At 46.9% G+C, this 22491-nt stretch overlaps 1 protein-coding gene across 2 annotated transcripts in view; it reads left to right on the top strand.

Annotated features, from left to right (window-relative positions):
* The first annotated feature begins 9088 nt into the window (after positions 1 to 9088).
* Positions 9089 to 22491, top strand: part of Ngef (neuronal guanine nucleotide exchange factor) — an 86135-nt gene continuing 72732 nt past the window's right edge. The window contains exon 1 of one of the 2 annotated variants that reach the window (XM_060368793.1): positions 9089 to 9258. In XM_060368793.1, coding sequence (XP_060224776.1) covers positions 9194 to 9258 — 65 coding nt within the window. In that variant the 5' untranslated portion in view covers positions 9089 to 9193. The remainder of the gene's footprint in view (positions 9259 to 22491) is intronic. The other variant, XM_021644631.2, reaches the window with a different exon arrangement.

The following is a 22491-nucleotide window of genomic DNA, read 5'->3' as shown; positions in this document are numbered from 1 at the left end:
CCAAAGGGCTAATAGTAAAGGAGCAACTGAGTGCTTAGCCCTAAATGGGACTACTGTGTGACCCTCTCCAAGATCCAAGGAACATCGTGGAAGAAGGGATGGAAGGACTATAGGACCCAAAGGATGACAAAGGGAGGGAGGGAAGTACAGAAGAGAAGGAAGAGGAGGAGAGGCTTGAAGGGAGGAGAGGGGCTAGTTGGGGAGCGAGGAGGAGGAGAGGGCAGTGTGGGAGGGGATAAGAGAAGCCGGGGATGCATGGAATCACACTGTTTATATACAAACACGATGTTGGGAATGTTTTAAAGCTAAATTAGGGCCTGGAGAGACGACTCAGTGCTTGGGATTCAATTCCCAGTGCTCACACAGAGCTGCTTACAACTGTCCTAACTCTAGCTTCGTGGACCTAATGTCCTCTCTGGGCTCCGAGGGCCCTGTATTCACCTGTACAAACCTTGTTTTAAGCCGGTAAACATCTGTGTCTTCTAGAGTGCATGCAGTTTCATACCAAATTCTTTGTGATGAAGGTCTCCAGCCAGCTTCTGCTACAGGGATTCTGTCTTCTACCAGCACTGAAGATGTTACAGAACATTGACTGGCCATTGCCCTTCTGCTCCCCAAAGAGCTTTCTGGGACCACAGCTCTTAGTGGGGTAGTTGTGGCAGTGGATAGGATGGGGAGAGAATGACAGCAAGATTAACACAAAAGAAGCCAGTTGACACAGTCTGGAGAACCTTCCCTTACCCAAGTCACACATCACACACACCCACAGAGCTCACTAGAGGAGCACACAAGGCACAAAGTGACAGAAGATGAGTGCTATGGAAACGATCCTCCAAGGGCCACGAGACTCCAGTGCTTCTGAGCTCTTTCCCCAGCACCGGAGTCCATTCCCAATCTTTCTCTTTAAACTCTCTGTTTCTGTTGCTTCACTGTGTTTCCCTAGTATGGTTCTGCATCCTGGGACACAAGGACCTGGAAACTTCAGTATACTGTGCCAACCCTGACCCATGCCTTTAATAACAGCGGCAAGCAATTTAACCAAAGCTTAAGAGGCTGGGGAGTTGGCTTAGTGGAGACAACAAGCACAAGAACCAGAGCTGGATCTCTAGAGCTCATGCAGAAAGCTGTGCATGGTAGCATGCATGATTGTGATTGAAATCCTGGAGAGACAGAGACAGGAGGAGCCCTGGGGACTCTCTGGCCAGCCACTCTAGTGTAATCAGTGAGCTCCAAGACAATGAGAGGCTCCCATCTCAAAATAAGGGTGACAGCAGGGCACCCCTTTAATTCCAGAACCCAGGAGACAGAGGCAGGAGGTTCTCTGTGAGTTCAAGGCCAGCCTGGTTTATTATATAAGTATAGGATAGCCAGGACTACATAAATATACAGAGAGACCTTATCTCAAAAAGCAATAATAATAATAATAATAATAAGAAATAAAAAAATAAAAAAGAAGGTGGCTAGCATTTGAGTAACAACATGGGAATTTGATCTCTGGCCTCCATATTCATGTACATACATACACACATGGACATGCAAATGCATTTTAAAAATTAAAACATGGCTTAAGGGTACTTGTTAACTCTGTCCTAACTGAATCACCAAGTGGAAAAACCACAAATTTATGTAGATGGGCTTGAGTCCACATGCAAATTTAACTTATATTTAGGTCCAAAGGAGCAATAGATTAAGTGTTCAAGAACATTCAGAGGATGATTTTCTTTTGAGACACCCACACCCACATTCTACAGTGTCTTACTGTCTTTCTCAATGCCTTTCTTTCTCTTAACCCCAGGGCTTCAAATCTCTTAATATAAACTCCGTATTTGCTTTCAACAAAATTTTGCTACACACATTCAGCGAGCGTAGCCAGCACAGTACTCTCTGGGAAGGAAGACGCAGGAATGTCGCAGCTGAGGTCTCAGAGAGGCCTCTTATGTGGGAGGGACTGAACTAACAAAGGCAATAAAGGAGGGGCACGCAGGGTCAGGAGGACCTCTGGAGGCAGCTCAGAGAACATCAAAGCAGAGAGCTCTCTGGGAGGGGGGGGAAGTGCGGCAGGCCTTCTGGCATCAGGGCAGAGCCTGGTAGTTCTTTGAAGGCATTTGGGATTTTCCCCCCTTTATCTCTGGTGTCCCGCAGCTGCATTCTGGGCTGAATGTGAGTTCAGACACGAGTTCCTCTGAAGTGGTGTAGGACTCAGCATGCTTTTCAAACTGGGAACTCACCTATTTCTTCAACTCCGAAAACTCCTCATTCATTATTTCTTTGAACATTCCATCTCCTCCACTATCGGAGGTCCGCCCTCACAGTGGCCTGGTAAATGGTTTCTGTAGTTTTAAAGATAAGGTCTCACTGCATAGCCCTGGGAAGCCTGGAGCTTGCTATGTAGACCAGGCTGTCCTGAAGATGTACACCACCACACCCAGCTAGTTAGGGTTTTCTTTAATATTTTCAGTCCTAAAATTTCTCCCTTGTTTTCTGAATCTGCTTTAAAACAAAACAAAACCTAAAATTAAAAAAAAAAAAGTTTAATTGTTCAGGAAATTATACCTCCCAAAAGAAAGCTACATAAGGGTAACTCTCTTGGAACAAACACAGCCAAGATTTTCTGGCTCTTGTTCTTTCTTGGACATTGGTTAATTTTGCTGGAACATTATTCTTTAAACTTGTAAAATCTGTGTTCTCTAGGATAAAAGACAATTTCAAACTAAACTTACCATGCAGGGATAGCCAACTCCTACCATAAGGAATCCAAAGCCCTGTCTCTGGCCAATAGATAAAGCAGAGAGAGCCTTCTGGCCCCTCCTAGGTGGGAACTCTGTCCCTTTTCAGCATGGAAAAAGATAAAGATTGACTGACCATCACCCTTCTGTTTCCACAGTGGTTTCTGGAGCCACAGAAATTTCCTATTCTTGTGTTATAGGTTCCCCTTCTTGATTTCTTTAAATATTTTGTGCTCATTTTTAAGTTTTATTATTTTATGTGTAGAAGTATTCCTTTGCATGTATAAATGTGCACCACGTGTGTGCCTCTCGTACTTGCAGAAGTCAGAAGAGGATATCAACCCCCCCCCCCCGAAATGGAGTTACAGGTGGTTGTAAGCTGCTGTGTGAATACTGGGACTCAAACCCAGGTCCTCGTGAAGAACAACCCATGTTCTTAACTACTGAGTCATTGTTTTAGCTCTGTGCTTAGTGTTAAGAACTTTATAATCATAAATGTGTTTAATTCTAACAGCAACCGTACGACACCGATATTGTTTGTCATGTCCGTTTTACAAAAAAGGAGACAGGGCAGCTAGACCAATGTCACACCATCAGAAATCTGTAGAAATGGATTCTAAAGTAAAAAGCAGAGGATCTTGTACCATCCTGGACTAAACTGAGTAACTCAAGAATTCCTAAGATGGTACCCTATGACCTTACTTGTAGTACCTCAGAGTGTGACTGTATTTGGAGATAGGTCTGTAAACAGAAAAGATAAAATGAGGTACAGGCTGGGATCTTGCTGATGCCTTTTAAGTAGAGGCCATTACACAGCAGATTTGGGCACACACATGAAAAGGTAGCTTTTATTCCCCAGATGTAATTGTCACCTCAGAGGCTTACTGTTGAATACATTCAACAGTTGTTCTTTCTTGGACATTGGTTAATTTTGCTGGAACATTATTCTTTAAACTTGTAAAATCTGTGTTCTCTAGGATAAAAGACAATTTCAATTTATGTAGATGGGCACTCTGGCTTTTTTTTTTGCACTCTGGCTGGCTGATTCAACTCAGCTGTTCTGGTTCAAACGTCTCTGCAAGCTGACTGATTCAAACTGGCTTCTCTCATCTTCTGACTGAATTGTTCTGCTTGGCCTTATGCTAACTTTGGCAATGTGTTCTAATCTTCTGGATCCTTCCCCTTCTCTACTTGTTCTGTCTTCACCTGTGTCTAGCTTGATCTCCCTCTGCAACCTGTCTCTGTCCTAGTGAGACTGCCTCTGAACCCCATGAACTGAACTGCACCGACCTGAACTCCAGTGCTCTCACTCTCCGCTGACTGTTCAACTCAACTCCCCTGCACGGCTGTACTACACTGGACTGTACGATACCATACTCGGCTACTCTATTGTCTTCTCTCCTGAACTCTCTGCTGTACTCTACTGTGTTGTCTTCCTTACTCTCTCTCTCTACTGCACCCTGTTCTGCTGTGTGTACTGCTCTTAAGTAGCTTCTCTTCCCTGTCCTTGTGAGAGTTGGGCATATTCTAGCTCTGACTCATTCTGTCAAATCTTTCTGATTCATCACTTCGTCTGCCCCTATATTAAACATCACCTTCAAACATGGCTGCTTCCTCTACAAAATAACCTTATCTACATTGTTTAGGATTAAAAGTGTATACTGAGGGTGTGTCCGTTCCAGTCAGATCATACGGTAATCCACAGTGTGTCTGCCTCCCAGCTGGACACATAGACCCAGAAGGTCTTTGGAGGTGATCCCTTGCCTGAGCAGCCATGTTGCTGGATTAAAATTCCTCTACTCACACAGAGGTAAACAAATCACAAAAAGACATAGAGAATGCAGGCACCCACAAGCCAAGAACCAAGCCTGCTGGCACTTCAGTTCTAGACTTCAAAGGAGACCGACCTCACAAGCAACCAAACCCTTTGGACCCTTGGACTTCGAGCCTCTATAATTATAAGACAATAAATTTTTGTTGCTTAAGGCCTGTGACACTTCGTCATGGTGACCCCAGGAGAACACCAACCTCTTCACACACAGCTGGCTCTCACCTCCTTCTCCAGCCAGCTCGCATACTCACGGATGTCTAGCTTGCTCAGTTATTGTCTGACTGGTGAAAAGAAAACATTTAACTCCCATGCTCTGGAACGACATTAGGGGTAAAACTTCACACATCTGCCGTGAGAATCTGTGTTTTTCTGCTGTGTCTATCTCCCTGCTTGTCACACGTCCGTGGTGCGCTGCCTCAGTGTGCAGTTTTCGCGCATCAGCTCATCTTCATCGGGAATCATCTTTCAGGTGTGGTGGATTATTCTTGCTGGTGTGCCCCGTTACACAGTCCACCCCATAGCTGCCTCTGCCTATGTGTAAGGGTTCAGAAACTCTAAACATCTCTCTCAGTTTCCATGTTGGGATGTCTGAGTATCCTGAGTAGCTGATTTCTAATTTCTAATTTCTAATTCTAATTTCTTTCCACAGCCTGGGGCAGTTTTTAACTTCTGCACTAGAAGCCCTTCCCAGTTTCCCGTCGCATCCCACAAGGTTCAAATTCTTGCGTTCTCATATGCATGCATTTAAAACAAAGAAAAGGAAGGTGGTGGCTCGCTGGGTAAAACACTTGCCATGCAAATATAAGGACCTGAGTTCAAATCCCCAGGACCCAGGTAAAGCTGGACATGGTAGCATGCATCTGAAATCCCAGAATTCCTATGGTGGGATGGGAGGTAGAGCTAGAAGAACCTGTGGAGGCTGCGTGCCAGCTAGCCTAATGGTGAGTGGTGAGTGGTGAGACCCTCTCAAACAAGGCGGAAGGTGAGGACTGGCGCTCAGGGCTGTCCTCTGACCTCCATACACACGCCATGGCCTACCCTCTCATATGAACATGCTCTCAAACATACGCGTACACATTATGCATATACAAGGATTTGAAAGACAGAGAGAAAGGGAGGGATGGGGGCATGGAGGGAGGGAGGAAAGGAGGAAGGAAGAAGGAAAGGAAGACAAAGAAAGAAAGAAAGGAAGGAAGGAAGGAAGAAAGAAAGAAAAAAAAGAAAGAAAGAAAGAAAGAAAGAAAGAAGGAAGGAAAGAAAGAAGGAAAGAATGAGGACTCAGTGGTTAAGAGCACTTGTTCTTGTGGAGGACCTGAGTTCAGTTCCCAGCACCCACATCAGGTGGCTCACAACCACCTGTAACTCCAGCTCCAGGGGATCCAACACCATCTTCTGGCCTCCAAAGGCATCCGCTTGTATGCAGCATGTACACAGAGAGATACATAAATAAAAATAAATCTTTAAATCAAATAAATAAGACAAATAAACACAATAGAGATTATACATGATAGCTCATCAGGGTAACTACAGAATTAACTATTTATTGGTGCCACTTGGAAGATGACCTTGCTTTTGAACAGGAATGTATATTTATTGCAGAAATACATGTCCAGAATTTCTGTGTGTTCAGGATGTATGTGACTGTGGGCAAACTACCTAACCACTGTATACCTGGCCTCCTCATCATAAGATAACGGAGATTCTAGGTAAATTAATTCACACTTATGCCTGTTTGCATACATGCATGTGTACATTATGCTCTAGGACCCACACTTAAAGGAGAATATTCAGTCTTTTTTTCTTTCCAAGTCTAGGTTGCCTCACTAAAATATTATACTCTCCAGGTCCATCTACTTTCCTGAAAATATCATTTTTTATACCCAAATAATATTCTGTTTTGTACATGTACCGTGTTTTCATTATCTCTCCATCTTTTGGTGCTCATCTAGGTTAGTCCCACTTCCTTGCTATGCAATAGCAATAAACATGGATATACAAATATCTCTGAAGCAGGATATGAAGTTTTGGGGCATATGCCTGGGAGTGGACTAGCTGGGTCATAGTTATTAATTTTTTGTTTGTATGATGTGTGTGTTGATGAACTAGTGAATAAAAATGCATTTGATAATGAAAGTGTAAAACCCTAAATGAAGCTCTTTGGCTTCAGAATGGCCATTCTACATATATAATTTAATATATATTATATATAGAGAGAGCTTATTACTAGGCAAGTTTTTGAGTTACTGTCTTAATCTAGCTGCATAATATTTGATTTGTAAGTTAATTAGAATATATATATATATATATATATATATATATATATATATATATATATTTAAAAGAAGAGATGAGTGGATGAGAGATTACTTCTATCTGGCTTTCAGTGGCAAAACCAAAAACCAACATTTGTAGAATCAGATGTCATGCTAAGCAGACGTCTGAAACTCAATGATGCCCACTTCCTGCATCCATGTCCAGCTGTGATATGACATAATGGCTGACAAGCAGAGCATGACAAAGTGATGGGACGCCACTTAATGTCGTTTCCATGAGCACATCACAAAAGCCTGCAGGGCAGGGAAGTGGCTGATTAAGTGCTTGGTGCAAGCATGAGGACTAGAGTTTAGGTCCCCAGAACATAAAAGCTAAGGGACGTGGTGTTCCCAGCAGTCAGGAGGCATAGAGATCCTCAGGGTAGCTAAACTAGCTGGGACAGCTCCAATGACAGATCCTGCCTCAATAACTAAAAGGGAGACTCGTCAAAGAAAACACTGGATGTCAACTTCAGACTTCTGTAAGTGCGCGCGCGCACACACACACACACACACACACACACACAGAGAGAGAGAGAGAGAGAGAGAGAGAGAGAGAGAGAGAGAGAGGCAGAGGCAGAGGCAGTGACTGTCATTTCCGGGAATCTTCTGCACTCTCAATAAAGCAAGCTGCCATGGCAAAGAGGCAAATAAACAAAACGCAAAAGGGTGCCCAGCCATATCCAGCAGGAAACTAGGACCTGAGTCCAGCAATCCCCAAGGAAGAATGCAGACCTGTCAATAGCCCCATGAGACCTGGAAGAGGAGCCTTCTTCGTGTAGCCTTGAAAAGCTCCCTGGCCCTCAGCCAACTTGCCTCCAGCCAGTGAGAAACCCTGAACAGAGACTGTGGCCAAGCCCTGCCCAGATTCCTGACCCACAGAAGCCCAGATTACAAGTGCGCCCTGCTTCTTGGCAGTACAGGTTGGGTTAATCTGTTACCAGCCCCAGGTCACAAAGACAATAGCTCATATGAAGCTTACATAAATACGAGCAGCATGGCTATTAGCACTGATGGATGAAGGCAATGGGTTAAGAGCCAAGGTTTTGGTACCCGATAGTCTGGTTTAAAACTTGAAGCAGCTTATTAGCTGTGTGGCTTTGGGCAGGATGATGGAAGTCTATAGGCATAGGTGTCTTTTAAATGGACCTGAAAGTTAATTCTCGACTTTCAGTGAGAGCTCGGGGCTCCACTGAGATAAGGGGGCTCCACTGAGATCAGGGCTGCACTGAGAGGTTATGCAATGTGCTTAGTTCAGTGCTTGCCATGTGGTAAACAGCAGGCAGAAAGAAGCTGTCACTAATAATAATTCACTGTAATAAAGTGTTGTAATAGTAACAATCGATTAAGACCCCTCAAAGAGCAGCTGGTGTCCCCTGCTTGGACGCTTCAAGCTGAGCCCTGATGGCCATGTAAAGAAGTGACCAGAAGGGCTGGCATAGTTGATAAAGTGCTTGTCATCTCTGCACTAGGACTTGATTTCAGATCCACAACGCTCATATAAAAACAAACAGAAATCAATGGCCTGGCAGCGTGTTCATTTAATCTCTATGAGGAAGGTTGAGGCAGGAAGGTGCAGATAAGATTCAGGGAATGGTCCTGGCATGATGGTGCACGCTTTTAATCTCTGTCTCAGGGAGGCCGAGGCAGGCAGATCTCTGTGAGTTTGAGGCCAGCCTGCTCTACAAAGTGAGTCCAGGTAGAAAAACACTGTCTCGGGGCAGGGTGGGGGTACAGTCAGAGGACGGCTGACAATCAGCCTGGCCAATTGGTGAGTTCTGGGTTCAACAACAACAAGACAAGCTGGAGAGCAAGAGAGGAGGACACCTGGCATTCAGCTCTGGCTTCTCCATGCACTCGTGTATGCATGTGTTCACAAGTGTATGTACACTCACATGAAAGTGACTAGGATGAACCAAAGGGACCATAAACCCTTTCCCAGTCTCAGACTCAGGGGCAGGTCAGTCAGTTGTGGGGAGTCCCTTTTTAGTTGGCTTTCAATATTACCTTGCATCCAGCGGCCATGCCAGCCATGCCAGCCATGCCCAGCCTGCACCTTAGTAGCACCTCCCCTCTTGCCCTGTTTCTAGACACGTGTATGGCTACCACCCTCCCTGGGCTCAGGGCAACCCTGCAAGGTAAACACCCAAACAGGAAGTGCCTGTCACAGGAATGGGGCCAGCTAGGGCTGAGGCAGGTCTGAAGGTCAGGAATGTTTCCCAGGGAGGCTTTTCAACGCTGTAGTTCTCCGAGACAAGTCAGGAGCTTGTGCGCTTATCTGGGGACACACAGGCCTGCACTGAGATGTCTGGACAGGACGGTGAATGGGAAAGGAAGAAACCGAAGAGCTTATGAGGGGGCCCAACACCCAGGAACTTCTGGCTGCCAGGTGAGCTACATATATATTTAATGAAACGAGATCAAGGGAGACACAGTGCAGAGCGCTGCAAGCACTGATCGAGAAAGAACTAGGAAAAGAGAAAGCAGCCAGACTGTCAGCAGACCTTGGCTGCCCTCGCATGATTCCAGCTACACCTGTGAAATCCCAGCCCATCTTGGCTTTGTCACGCTCCCTTCTCCAGTGTGTTTCAACATTTGTGAAATGGGGTGATGATTCCTTCCAGCAACTTTACCTCTGGCTGTGGGGACTAGGGAGACAATACAGTATATAAGAAAAGCCTCAGTAACTCACAGGGCCCTGTGCAACAGGAAAATGCAGGCCCTCTCACCAAAAAAAACCGATTAAGGATCTGAGAGGCAGAAGCATCACATTAAACTAAGCGAGGAGCCCTCCAAGAGCAGGGCAAGCCCCATGGTGCACACCCTGGACTTAAATGTACATGTATGCTGTGAAGTGCTGTGATTTCTGCCTGTTGTTGGCTCGAACCTCAGAGAGAATGCTCTCGGGAAGAGCAGTCACAGCTTCCGAGTAACAGCCCCTGTGTTGCTGCCTAGCTGACATCGCTCCTCCTGCTCAGGGTCCATTTGGGGACAGAAGCCCCTACCCTCAGAACCTTCTAGATTCGTGTACTTGGTGGGCATGCAGCCAAAGTCTGATGGGACTCAGCTGGGGAAAGTTTGATTGGATGGAACAATAGAAAGTTCTTATTTCCTGTCTTGACCGATACTTGGGATATTCACACAGCCATCAGCTGTGGGGAGCTGGACTTGGGATTCCTGTAGTTTTGGCTGCTCTGCTGTTTCAGCTAGTGGCCAGAGTCTTGTTGCCTTGAGAGAAATGGTTGTCTTAATGCAGAGAGACATTAAGGCTCTGGTTGGGTCTCTTATCCTCTCCCTGACTCTGTCTCTTTTCCACTTAGATGCCACTTTCTTCATCCTGGCCTGCATTTGACATTACTTAAGCCTTGGAAAGTAGAAGCCAGTGTGTCCTGGGAGACTTCGGCATCCTGAGCCATGAAAATGGGCAATAGGCCACATTCCTCAACCCCACTCCCAGCCCACTCTTGTCCCCAAGCATAGATTTTCATGGACATCCTCCCCAGAATGGGGGCTAGTGTCAGTCCCCATAGGAAAGGCAGTGGATCTCAAACTTTACTTTGTCCATGGAGATTCTGGCCTCAGCCCATCAAGCACACACCAGTGGACAAACCACCAGCCAGGACTTGTGACTGTCCGAGAGTCCCAAAATGGCTAGATGCAGCTACTCAGCTTGATGGCTCCACCAGAAACAGGGGCCACTGTTTGTCCCAAGAAGGGAGTGAGCCTGCCATCTCTGTGTTAGACACTCCTTCTCCTGGGGCAGATGGCCTTTCTCCCCCCCCCTAATCTGTTGGCGTACTTTTAAAAACTATTTTATGTTTCTTAAGCCTCTACCTCCCTTTTCCCTTCCAGTCCCTTCCAACACGCCAACACCAGGTCAGAGAGAAAGAAGGTTAGTGGGGAGAGGAGGGCAGAGTTCTCTTGGCTACTTCCTGCAGGTTAGGATCACTGGGTTCCTTGGGCAAGTCCAGTCTTTGTTTCAAGATATCTCCAACTTCTTGTAAAACTGCAACAACATCAGGAGCAGCAGGGAGGAGCAACAGCCTTCTCCTTTCTCAGAGACCTCCTTCTCTCTCTGAGCTCCGGCATTTATTCCCTCTCCAGAGTCCTCAGAATTAAACTATCTGCAGCTGACAAAGAGCTCTTCTCAGAGCCCACATGAGGCAAATAGTCTGCTGCTGTGAACCATCTGAATCAGCTCCATATCCCACACCTGGGATTAAAACAAAAACGTGTTTACATAACATAACTGTGTTTTCAATGGCACCAAAACTTCCACTACACCCATCAGTAATGAGCTTACTCTGAAAGGAATTGGTGGTGTATAGGGTATGTAATCCAAGCACTGAGGAGGCTGAGAAAAAAGATCAAGGCCAGCCCGGGTCTGTGTGTATGTATGTGTGTGTGTAACTGCTCTGGTACTCTGAAGTCGCTCACTAGCAGCACCGCGATTCATTTATTCCCTTATTGGCACTATCAGGAATTGCTGAACACCTGTACTTGTGAGGGTTGGAAGTGGGGCTGGTGACACAGTGAGAGTACAGTGGCCATCAGGCAGGTAGAGGAGATGAAACAGTACTGTGCCTCAACCCAAAGGCCAGCTGGAAGCACCTACATGAGCAGAGCAAAGGATGCAGCTTCACTCCAGGCATAGCTACTGGGTCACGAGGCTGAGAGAGGTTTGGGGCCAAGCCAGCTGGGGGTGTCTCTTTATCACCCTGATCCATAGCCCTGGGGGGAAGAAGCATCTATGCAGAGGAGTCCAGGCCCCAGGATGAATTCTCCTCTGTTCTTGGCTTTGGTCACTTTGTCCACTCCAGGAGAGGTCAGACAATGGACAGGAGCTCAACCTCTAGAGCAGAGAAAATGCTCAGGGAGACAGCCAGCCTGTCTTATTTCCTAAGGGTGGCAGCACTCCCTGTGTCCCCCCTGTCAGGGATACCACTGAGTCTGAACATTAATGGGAGGTGTTTTCCAGAAGGTCTCACAGTGAGCTTTTGTTGGGAAAATAGCTGACGGTTGGCTGCATGCCCTTGAATGTAAGGTAGTAACTTCCCATGCTCACTCTAGTTGGATGCTTCAAGTTGCTAGGGATGGGGGTGTTGGGGTCTTAAAGAATAGAATAGGAAGCACCAGGGGGAAGCAGAAGCCTACGTAAAGGATGTAAAGGGTGAATAGGATCGCTGAAGCAGGGGAAGGTGGAGGGCTGTTCCTACCCAGGCGACAGGTTCCTATCCATGAGGAGGGAGGGAGGGCTCTGTACATGCAGACAATGTGCCTCCAGGAGATGCACCCTTCACCTGTAGACACAGAAGACTGGCTCTGTCTCTTCACTTTCAACTTTGTTGGGACCTGCATGCATCAGTTATGGGGTCTTCCATAGACTGCAGCTTGAAATACTCATCACCTTGACCCTCAAAGACCCTAAAAATGATTTGCTGGTTCGTTACCCAATGAGGGTGTCTCTTGACAGAGAGTCTCCAGAAGAAGTCATTTGGACAGTCCCTGGAAAGGGACAAGAGAAGCTTGGGGATTCTGGGTCAGGGTGAGTTTCGTAGTGTCACTCAATCTCATATATAACCTAAAGCCATCTCCCTTCAGAGTTTCAGCCTCTCCTGACGGAGAGCCTCAGGGGTCACTTATGCAGCGGGCAAGTGCGCCCCTGACTCAAAAGGGAAAGATTGTGAGCCTCAGGTGATCTCCCAAGCTCCCAACCTCATCCCAGGTTCCCAGCCGCATCTTCCTCCTTTACTGTTGTCCGGATAAATAGACTAAGAAATCTGATTCCATCTCGGAGCTGATTCATATTCCGACATACAAACAGATCCCCACTAGTTGGGCAAACATCCTTCAACTGTTTCCAGCTTTTAAACCTTGGCACAGGATCTCATTTCAGCCCGGACAGTCTCTAGTTGGAAGTCTACTTGGGGAAGTGTGGGCATTTATGAAGCCGTGTTTCAAAGGAAACATTCCTTGGCGGATATTAGAACATTGGACCACAGCCTTATTTTCTGCGGAGCTCCTTTTTAGGAAGTCAGCTTTGACCCTTACAGTGATTCTCAGAGCCTTTGTTTTCGGGTTTTAAGAGGGTGTCTGGCTCCGGGAACTATCAGCACAGTTGCCTACAGCTCCCCATGGCTTTCTGGTCTCCTTGGAGCAGACCGTAAGTCTAAAGCAATATCTCTTGCACTTGGCCATCCTAGGCTACTAGCTGAGCTCAAGAAATGAAGAATTTCAAGTGTAGGGTCCAAATGAACCTGTGTTGAGGCTCACGAAGAATAAGACCCACCTAGGTTGTCTTTGAGGAAACATGGCTGACTTGTATGGTTGTTGCAGGCAATGTCATAGAGATTGACAAAATGAAGGCAAACAGGAGATTGGCCAGAATCTTGTAAGGTAAACAGCAGGACTGGTGTTCTGCAGGGTGAGGCACTGTTGTTCTGAGCCTCCTCAGAATGCCAGTTTGTGCCATTTGTCCCCCTGATCTGTGCCTGCTGGGGTCCCACAACCAGCTAGCAGGAACAGAACACTGGATTGCCAAGGAGGCACCAGCTGTGGAGACTCAAGCCAACCTCCTGTAAACCTGGGGTTCAGTGCCTACCTCTGTCCCTCTCTGAATTCTCCATCATATTTTTCCCCATCTTCTTTTTGGAGACAAGGTCTTATGTACCCCAGGTTGGCAAGAACTGGCTTATATGTCAGGGAATGACCTTGAACTTTTGATCTTCCTGCATCCACCTCTGGAGGGCTGGGATCAACAGGACTGCACCGTGATACCCCATCTGCTTTATATTCTACTGGTGATTAAAGTCAGAGCTGCTGGCAAATATTCTACTAGCTGAGATATGTCCCAGCTCCTCTCCACCATTTTGAAAGGCTGTTTGTTCTTGGTGGCTGTTAGTTTTAAATTAAAGGTGGCAAGAAACTGTTGAGAAATTATGCTCTGAGCCACTTTGCCTCAGCCAGGCAGCCTTGATTTGAATGTCAGCCCTTTACTTCTTGGGTGTCCTTGAATGAGTCAATTAACATCTCTGAGTATCTATGTCCCTTTCTGTAAAAATAGGGGAAGCAGAGCAAGGACAGTTATAACTATGTGGGATTGTCATTGGGGTTGGTATCTGGGCCAGATGCTTCCAAGGTTTTGATGTATTTTTAAAGAAAGAAGTAAAGGCACACAAGATTTTCAAAAGTAACAAGGAAATGTATTCATAACAAAGAAATAACACAGGTTGAATTCATTGCCAAGACCGACATTGGGCTGCAAGAGTGAAAGTTGGTTACTAAGATGGGTAGCACAGATGCTTCTCCGTTCTGATGGCCAGGCTTGCATTGTGTAAGGCTCTGCTCGCAGGGCATGTCCCTTCCCATAATTCATCTGATTTTGATCATATGCATGTCCAGTTATACACAGGCATAAGATGGTAAGTAGGAGGTTCTCCCTGAAAGTTCACTCAGAGGACAAAGTTTGCCTCACTGTGCATGTGCCCAAACTAGTCTTGGCCAGAATGTACTCCTTACCCTTGTGCCAAGACATAACCAAAGCACAGCTGAATAGGATCTGAGTTTAATAGCTGTTACGGGGAGGAGAAACCACTCAACCTTTGAGAGAGGGGTGTGTGTGTGTGTCTCAGTGCAAGTGGTACTCCTATGTAGTTGCTAGGTTGCTAGGTGCGCTGCTCACAGAGTGGTGAGTGTGCCTGCAAAAATAACAGTCTTGGCTGCTAAGTGTATTATTAGCAGAGATGTTAGCGGATAGCCCAAACCAAGTAGAGTCCTGGGTCGCTAAGCTATTCCCTAGGCTCGCCTGTCTTCGAAAATCCAGAGCATTCAGTGAGATGCCATTTATTAAGCACTTGACAAGAACAGATATTGACTGCTCTTCTCCTGATACACTTTGAGAAAGAAAAAAAAAAACCTTTTTCAATATGGATCTTAACTTTAAGCAGCTGAAAGAAAATTTAACGGTTTGTATAGTTAGTGAATTGGGTGCTGAACAGGTATGTGCATGCAGGAACCCTCAAATATAAAGAGAAATGGCTGGACGGAGGCTTTGCTCAGTGGTTAAGAGCACTTGTTGCTCTTGTAGAGGACCTGGGTTTGATTCCCAACAACCACATAGTGACTCCAAACTATCTGTAACTCAGTCCCAGGGGATCAAACCCCTCTTCTGACCTCCAAGGGCACCAAGCACGCACATGGTACAGATATGTACACACATATAGAATAATAAAATAAGTAAATATCAGAAAATATTTGAAGGGAACTGGCTGTCTTCGTAGAGTCCACCAAGATGCTGTAAGCGCATGAGTTTGACTGACTGGGAGCCCACAGAAAGATGTGCCAGGAGCCCATATATCCCCAGCTCTTGCTTGCAAGGTCAGCACATTGGACCCAGTGACTGTTTCCTTCCTGTGATGAGTATCTTCTGGTAAATGAAGGCATTTTTTTTTTCCTAGAAAAAATCCCGATGGTCCAATTAAAAAAAAAAAAAATCTTGGTAAATGACAGTGTGGAGGGATGTGGGGGAAATGAGTGGTGTTAAACTTCATAGATGTCATCTTCCATCAGGAGGATGATAGTATTGACTGTTGTTGCTGCAACAAATTGCCACAGGCTTTAAATAACACAAAGGTGTCATCTCACCAGTTGGGGAGAAAAAAGCTCCAAGAGGGTTTCCCTGGGCTCAAATCGAGACCTCTGCAGAGGTGGTTCTTCAAGAGACTTCAATTTCTGGCCTTCCTCCCGCCCCCCCCCCCCGTCTTCAATGCCTGAAGCGTAGCATCTCACAGCCTATCTCCTACCCTTTCTCCCCTTTATCATCCGAGGCCGCTGTCCCTTCCCTATCTCAAGGCCTTCAGTCTGTCACATCAGCAGTGTCCCTTTGTCCCTTTGTCATGTCAACTCACATAGCCACTGGTCCTGGGTATCAGGATGTATACATTTGGGAGTGGGGCAGGCATTATTAAGACCAGACTAGGAGAAACTAGGACTTTCTTAAATATATCTTCTAAATAGGTATTTTGACTTAGTAAAACCCACATCATTAAACAAGGTATAATGTAGACTGGTCTCATCAAACATCCCATAGTATTCATGTTTATATAGATGTCTATTTTTAACTTTGGCTGGCACATGGTGGATCAGTTATACCAGCTATTTTTGTTGAAACTCTCTACCACCCAGAGCTTATACCCAAGACCTGCCTTTCCTGCAGCGTGACCTGCCTGGAGTGTTTCTACTGGAGTCCCAGACACTGGGAGGCCTGGGGGCATAGCCCTCTACAGTTTAGCTATCATTGAAATCTCCTAAACACAGCAAGCTAGAGGGGGCAGCTGTGAAGTCAGGAGGCCACCTTCCAGCTGAGTACCCAGAATGGTGGGTTTGGGATGTGGCTGCTTTCTGCTGGATCCATAGACCCATGCTTTTGGGTGTGAGGACAGCCCCACAGATACTTCCCCCTCACTCTGTCCCACATGAAGATGTCTGAGGAGTTGTCATGACAGTAAAAACAGAACATTAAGAGTCCCGGGGCTGTTCAGAGAATAAGATGAGGGATGGAAGAAAGAGTGTTAATGCTTCAGGCCAGGCTGGTGGATTCATCATCTTTGGGAGAGGATGAGGAAGCTGAACGAGAGGCTCCAGCAGCCCCAATGCTCACCAGCTTCCTGGCCAGGCTTCCAGAATGGCAAATGTGATCCATCCACAAAGTGGCTCTGAATGATGCTGAAGCTCAGGGGATCTGTTCAGGATAACAAGGTCCTGTCCAAGCTTAAAAGAAAGAGCACTGTGATGGAGCGGTAATGTCTGTCTTAGCAAAGAGGTGATCTGTGTGCCCCGGCCCTGCCAATAGAGAGGAAGGGGAGGGAGTCTGCAACCAGACAGGTGCCTGGGGACCTAACAGAAAGGGCTATACTTTACCTGTGTGACCTTAAGTGGGCGCGCTGGTGCAGGCTCTGCCCCCTCATCCCTCTCTGGATGACAGAAGCTGGAAAAGCCCTTTTTAGACCTTCCCCCCTGTCCTAGCCCAGTGTCACAAACTGTTCAGCGCTGTGTCTGTGGGGCAGAGGCCTGGGCGCACACACAGATAATCCTTGACTGCCTTGGTGATGGATCTTGAGCCTGTGGCAGATCCGAGCCTTCATTCTTTCCCCATGGACCTTGTCTGCTTGCAGCATACTCAATATACTTGTGTGAGCGTGGAAAGGTGGAGGTTTGGAGAAAAACTCTGGGTTGGAGAGACTCCATGGAAGTGGAAAGGCAGTAGCAGCCTTGTGCCAGGAGAAGGTGGTGTTGTGACATAGGGCTGAGCAAGGAGCAGCAGCCCATATATGGAGGCTGGGTTCCATGTTGGTAGCACCCCAGGCAGCCACGGGCGGGAACTGACTTCCCACAACCCAGCATGGAGTAAGCACTCAATAAAAATTACTGACATGGCTCTGATTCCAGGGAAGAAGGCTTATACTTGGTCTCAGATTTTTTTTTATTTTTATTTTTGATAGCAAAGCTAATGGGGGGAAAGGAGAGGGTGAAAAGGAAAGGACAAAGAAAGGTGGATGAGGTAGGGCCTAGAAAAAGCTTTTTACAACTTTTCAGTCATGTGAATAGATGAGTTGGGGTGTCTGGCTAGAGGGGCTCCCCTATTCTGAGGGATAGGAGAGAGGAGGTGTGGGAGGGTGGGAATAGGAAGAGAGGAGGGAGGGACATATGACTGAGATATAAACGGAATTAATAAAAAAGAAAAAACTTTTCAATATGGAGGCTCAGTGTGATGGCTTGAACCTGTAATTCTAGCATGAGGCAAAGGCAGGGATGAGGACAGTAGGGCGGGAGGAGCGGGGGCAGGGGCCAGAGGCAGAGGCAGAGGGAGAGAGATTCTACAAGTCGAAGGCCAGCCTGAACTATACAGCAAATTCCAGGGCAGCCAGGACTACATAGCAAGATCCTATCACAAACAGACAGACAGACAAACCAAAATAATGACAAAAACCAGAAAACAGTATGGTAGGAAGGAGAGAGCTCAGACATAGTTGATAAATTGTGCTTGTTGCACAAGCATGAGGATCTGAATTCAATCCCCAGAATCTATGTAAAAAAGTAAATGTTGTGTCATGGGTTTGTGACCTCAGCACTGCGGAGGTGGAGACAGGAGGCTTGCTGGGCAGCCATCTTAACCCACTTGGTGGGTTGGAGGCCAGTGAGAGACCCTGTCTCAAAAGTCAAGGTGGATGTGGTCTGAGGAACAACACCTGAGGTTGTCTCTGGCCTGTACACACACACACACACACACACACACACGTATGCACACACCTGCATACAAGTGCACCCACATCCAAACTGTCAGCAAGTGCAGGACACAATGTGTTTTATTATGAAGGTTTCGCTGTGGACATTTTTTGGGTTCCCAGCACACTGTTTTTCTATTAGCTTTTTTCATAGTGTCTAGAAGAGAGGGCCCTCGTGCCTGGAGGGCTGCCCTGCAGCTGAGGAGTAAGAACTTCCTGCTCAGAAAACCCCTAGTCAAGGCTGACAAGCTAGTCAGGGCTGGTTAGGGCTGGTCAGGGCTGGTCAGGGCTGGTCAGGGCTGGTCAGGGCTGGTGGGTTCAGGCTCCAGAGAGTGTGTGGAGCCTGTTCCAAAGGAATGCACAGATGTGAAGATTCCAGGAATAAAAGAGAAGAGGTGGGTGGACAGGGGTCAGAGCAGAAGATTCTCCCAGGAAGAAGCAGAAGCAGGGCAGGACTCAAAAATGAGCGGCTGGAAACATCCTCTGCCTCTCCTTTCCCCTTCTCCCCCTCCTTTTCATTCTCCTCTTCTTCCCCTTCTCCTCCCTCCTCCTCTTCCCTCCTATTTTCAGCTTTCTTAGACGTCCTTGAGATGTGACCAGCAGGGACAGGGAAAGGCTAGAACCCTCTGAGAGATTTGGTAGGATCACTGCTGGAGAAAGGAAGTCTGCAGACTGGAACTCCTGAGGCACCTCATCTTTTGGACTGAGTGACAACTGACCATCGCCCCCAGCAGTGAGAGACAGCTGCTCTGGGATTACTTTAATTCATAGAGGCACCCAGCCTCAAGGACCAAGCATGAGGTTCTCAGCATCTCAGGTGTGATTTGGCCATTACTGTTCTAAAGCTGTTATTACTATTTTAAAGCTCACTTAATAAATTCTGGTTATATAGGTATGTATTTTAATCCCTTGATTCTGTTCCTCCAGAGAATCCTGACTAAAACAACTCCCGACATTGGAAAAAGGGAGTTTATTTGTGGCTTTAGAAATTGTAGTTCAGGTGTTGACTTTGGGGATACATATACTTAAAAAAAAGTAGGAATTTCAATTCAGAGACATAGATGCAAGAATGACAGGGAGCATGGAGTTTGGATTCTGAGAAGGAATAGTGGTTGCTTGACCAAGAGAAGATGTTAGAAAAGGCATTAGCACAGAATGGACATGCCCACAGATCCAGAGCCCCACAAGCCCTGGCCCTGTATGACAGGACTTGGGCACAGTGAGTTTATTCAGTGTAGGTGAGCCAGATGCTGGGTTGTCACAGGTGGAGGGGATCAGAGCTAGGATTTTGTGGGTATCAGCCTAAGGACAGTCTCCCCACTGTACTTTGAAAAGCTCTTCCATTCTGTTGTTTTGTGATTTTTCCTCTTCTCACATTCCTCAGTGCCAGTCATATACTTGCATTCTTTTGCGTGGTTGTAGTCCCAACATTTGTCTCCTCAAAATTCCCTTGCTGAAGGCCAAACCTTGAATGAGGTGGTCGTGGAGATGGCGTCCAGCAGGTATGTAGTGTTAGCTGAGGTGAAGATGGTAGGTGCCCATGCTCGGAACAGCACCCCTCTAAGAAGGGAAAAGCCCCACCGCCACCACCACACACTGAGGGAGGCGTGGCACAGAAGAGGCCGTTTGCAAACCATGGGCAGGGGCTTGCCAGAGCACCATCATGCTGGCCTCCTGACCTGACACTCTCAGCCTTTAGAGCTGGAAAACTATAATTTTCTGTTACGCCGTCAGGTCCTGTATGTATTGTTGTGACAGTCCTGTGGACAGACACCAATACTGGCCCTGATGTTGTCAGGCCTCTATGAATCCCATGGATGTGCACCACTGGCTGAGTCACAGCTGCTCACACAAGCAAATTGCCCGCCCTTGGATGCCACAAGACCCAGTGCAGGGAGGCAGTTCCCAACACTTGCCTGTCTGGCCTCGGGAAGTGGCCCTCCACTCTCACTATCTGCACTTCACAAGCCTGGCTCTCCTCTCCTTGGCAGGGACAGCCAGCCTTGCCACGGGTGGGTGTGGCACTTGCCAAGGGCTGTGGCCTGAAGTGGTTTGCCCTTGGGCCTGATCCTTGTACCTGATCACTCCTCCCATGGATCACAACCTGCCTAAGGGTGAGAACACTTAAAGGAGGCCAAGCAAACCCTGCTGGCCTGGGGCTTTTTTCTCTTCTTTTTCTTTCTCTTTTCCTTCCTTCCTTCCTTCCTTCCTTCCTTCCTTCCTTCCTTCCTTCCTTCCTTCCTTCTTTTATCAGCTCTTACTATGCAACTCTAGCTGGAGTGGAACTAGAATGCTAGGATTAAAGGCTTGAGTCATCACGTCCAGTTAAGCCCACAGCTTCTAGGCCAGCTATAAAGTGAGTTCCAGGACAGCCAGGACTACACAGAGAACTCTGTCTCTAAATATCACACACACACACACACACACACACACACACACACACACACCACACCACACACACAGATAGAAACAAAACAGGCTGATAGGAATGCTGGCTCATGCCTTTAGTCTGAGCATGTGGGCGGATTGCCATGAATTTGGGGTGAGCTTGAGCAATACAGCATAATAAAGCATAAGACCTTATCTCAAAATTTAACAATGATTAAACCAAGGAATCAAAGCTGGAGAGAAGGCCGAATACTTTTCTTCCCTTACGCCTCCAGCTGAGAGGAGCTGCTGTCTCCAGCATGTCTATAGGGCATAGCTCTCAGTCTAGCCATAGGCCAGGGCCGAGACAGAGCACATTTTACTTGGGTACAAATGGAAAGCCTCTAATCCTTCAATTTATTTTTTCAACCATTTTTGCACATTATATATATTTCACAGTCTTTGACTCTTTCCACACAGAGAAATAAAACTAATTTATGTAAGTAGACCATTTGTTTAGCCGGGAAGAGAAAAAGAATGACCTAGGAGATTTGTTTAAGCCTTGTCCATTTGACAAAAGGAGCACCATGATCTCTCTTAATCCTTGAGCTGCACAGACAGAAGCTTCCAGGAGGAAAAGAGGCCAGAGGAAGGCATGTTCTTATTTGGGACAACGGAGAAGTCAGGAAATCTCTTCCTTCTGGGGCCTGAAATAGAGGGACAGGACAATCTCATTAGGAGATAGAGTGGTGACACAGTGAGGGACCCATGCTGAACCTGGTATTCTGAGCTTGGTATACGGCATCCCCCTGCCTCATGGGTGGTTCACACACAGCTAGCCATGTTGAGGGGAACACCTTTTCTCCCCTCCCCCAATCTCAGGGGAACATGAGCAGCCTCATTCCACACCCACTGGGCTACAGGAGAATTAGCAGCAGACACCTGCCTCACCCAGTACTCGTTAAGCATGGGAGAGAGGGTGGTCCACAGACACACTGAGAGACATCTGCCTTGTGCTCCTACCCCTAGATTGCTCCCTGTGTGGAGGGCTGCACAGTGTGGAAGGAGGGGTTACTAGCAAGCAGAGAAATCTCAGTAGCCTGATGGTCTTGTCCTAGGCCTCTGGCCCTGACCTTTGCTTTTTGGTCAGGGCAACTGGACTTCCTCAGCTGGAGGAGCAACCTCCCTGTTCTGTGTTGCTGGCAGCCACTCCTTTGTTTGGGAACGTGGATTCTTATTCTGCCTCACCCTCTTCCCAGCTGTGTGATCATAGGCAAGATCCCCTGAGCATCCCAGAGCTTCAGAGAGAACCTGTGACAGTTCCCACCACCGTCTCCGCCCCAGGTCGGAGAAGAAAGGGAGTTCAGCGGACAGTTCCAGCAGCCAGCCAGCTAGCTGCTGGGAATATCATGAGGTCTGAGCCTCACTGCTTCCTTTCCAGAAGGTTCTGTCTTGGCTACCATATTCTGACCCATGCTACCACTGTCCTCCAAGTTGGTGACAATGTCTCAGGTAGGGAGAGGGAAGGTCAATTTTTGCAAAATGTGTGACAGGATTCTAGAGCCTCCTGGCCATGGTCTGACCAAATTATACCTGGAAATCTCTCCCATAGGTTTGAGGAAATCTCTGCCACAGGTCTGCACTCTACAGAAGGGAACTGATTTGGGTGAATAGTGACAAGCCAGGGGACCCAAAGCCCCATATCATAAGGCACAGCAAAATGAAACTCTTTTAGCCTAACTGCAGAGGCCAGTATCACTATCACAGCAGGACTCTGGTTGGGTCTCCACCTGGTCCAGAGATGCCACTTGGTTAATATCAAGGTCCAGAGGTCACCTCCAGTGGGACTCTTGGTTAAAAAAAAAAAGAGCAGAGAAACATAGTTGCAACAGAAGCCAATACAGTTTTGTTTCTTTTGTTTGTTTATTTTGAAAAGGATACAAGGGAGGAAGTTGTCAGTGCACAAAACTAAA

The sequence above is a fragment of the Meriones unguiculatus genome, chromosome 15 (assembly GCF_030254825.1).
Source record: "Meriones unguiculatus strain TT.TT164.6M chromosome 15, Bangor_MerUng_6.1, whole genome shotgun sequence".
Classification (NCBI taxonomy): Eukaryota; Metazoa; Chordata; class Mammalia; order Rodentia; family Muridae; genus Meriones; species Meriones unguiculatus.
This window is presented reverse-complemented; position numbering and strand designations above follow the sequence as displayed.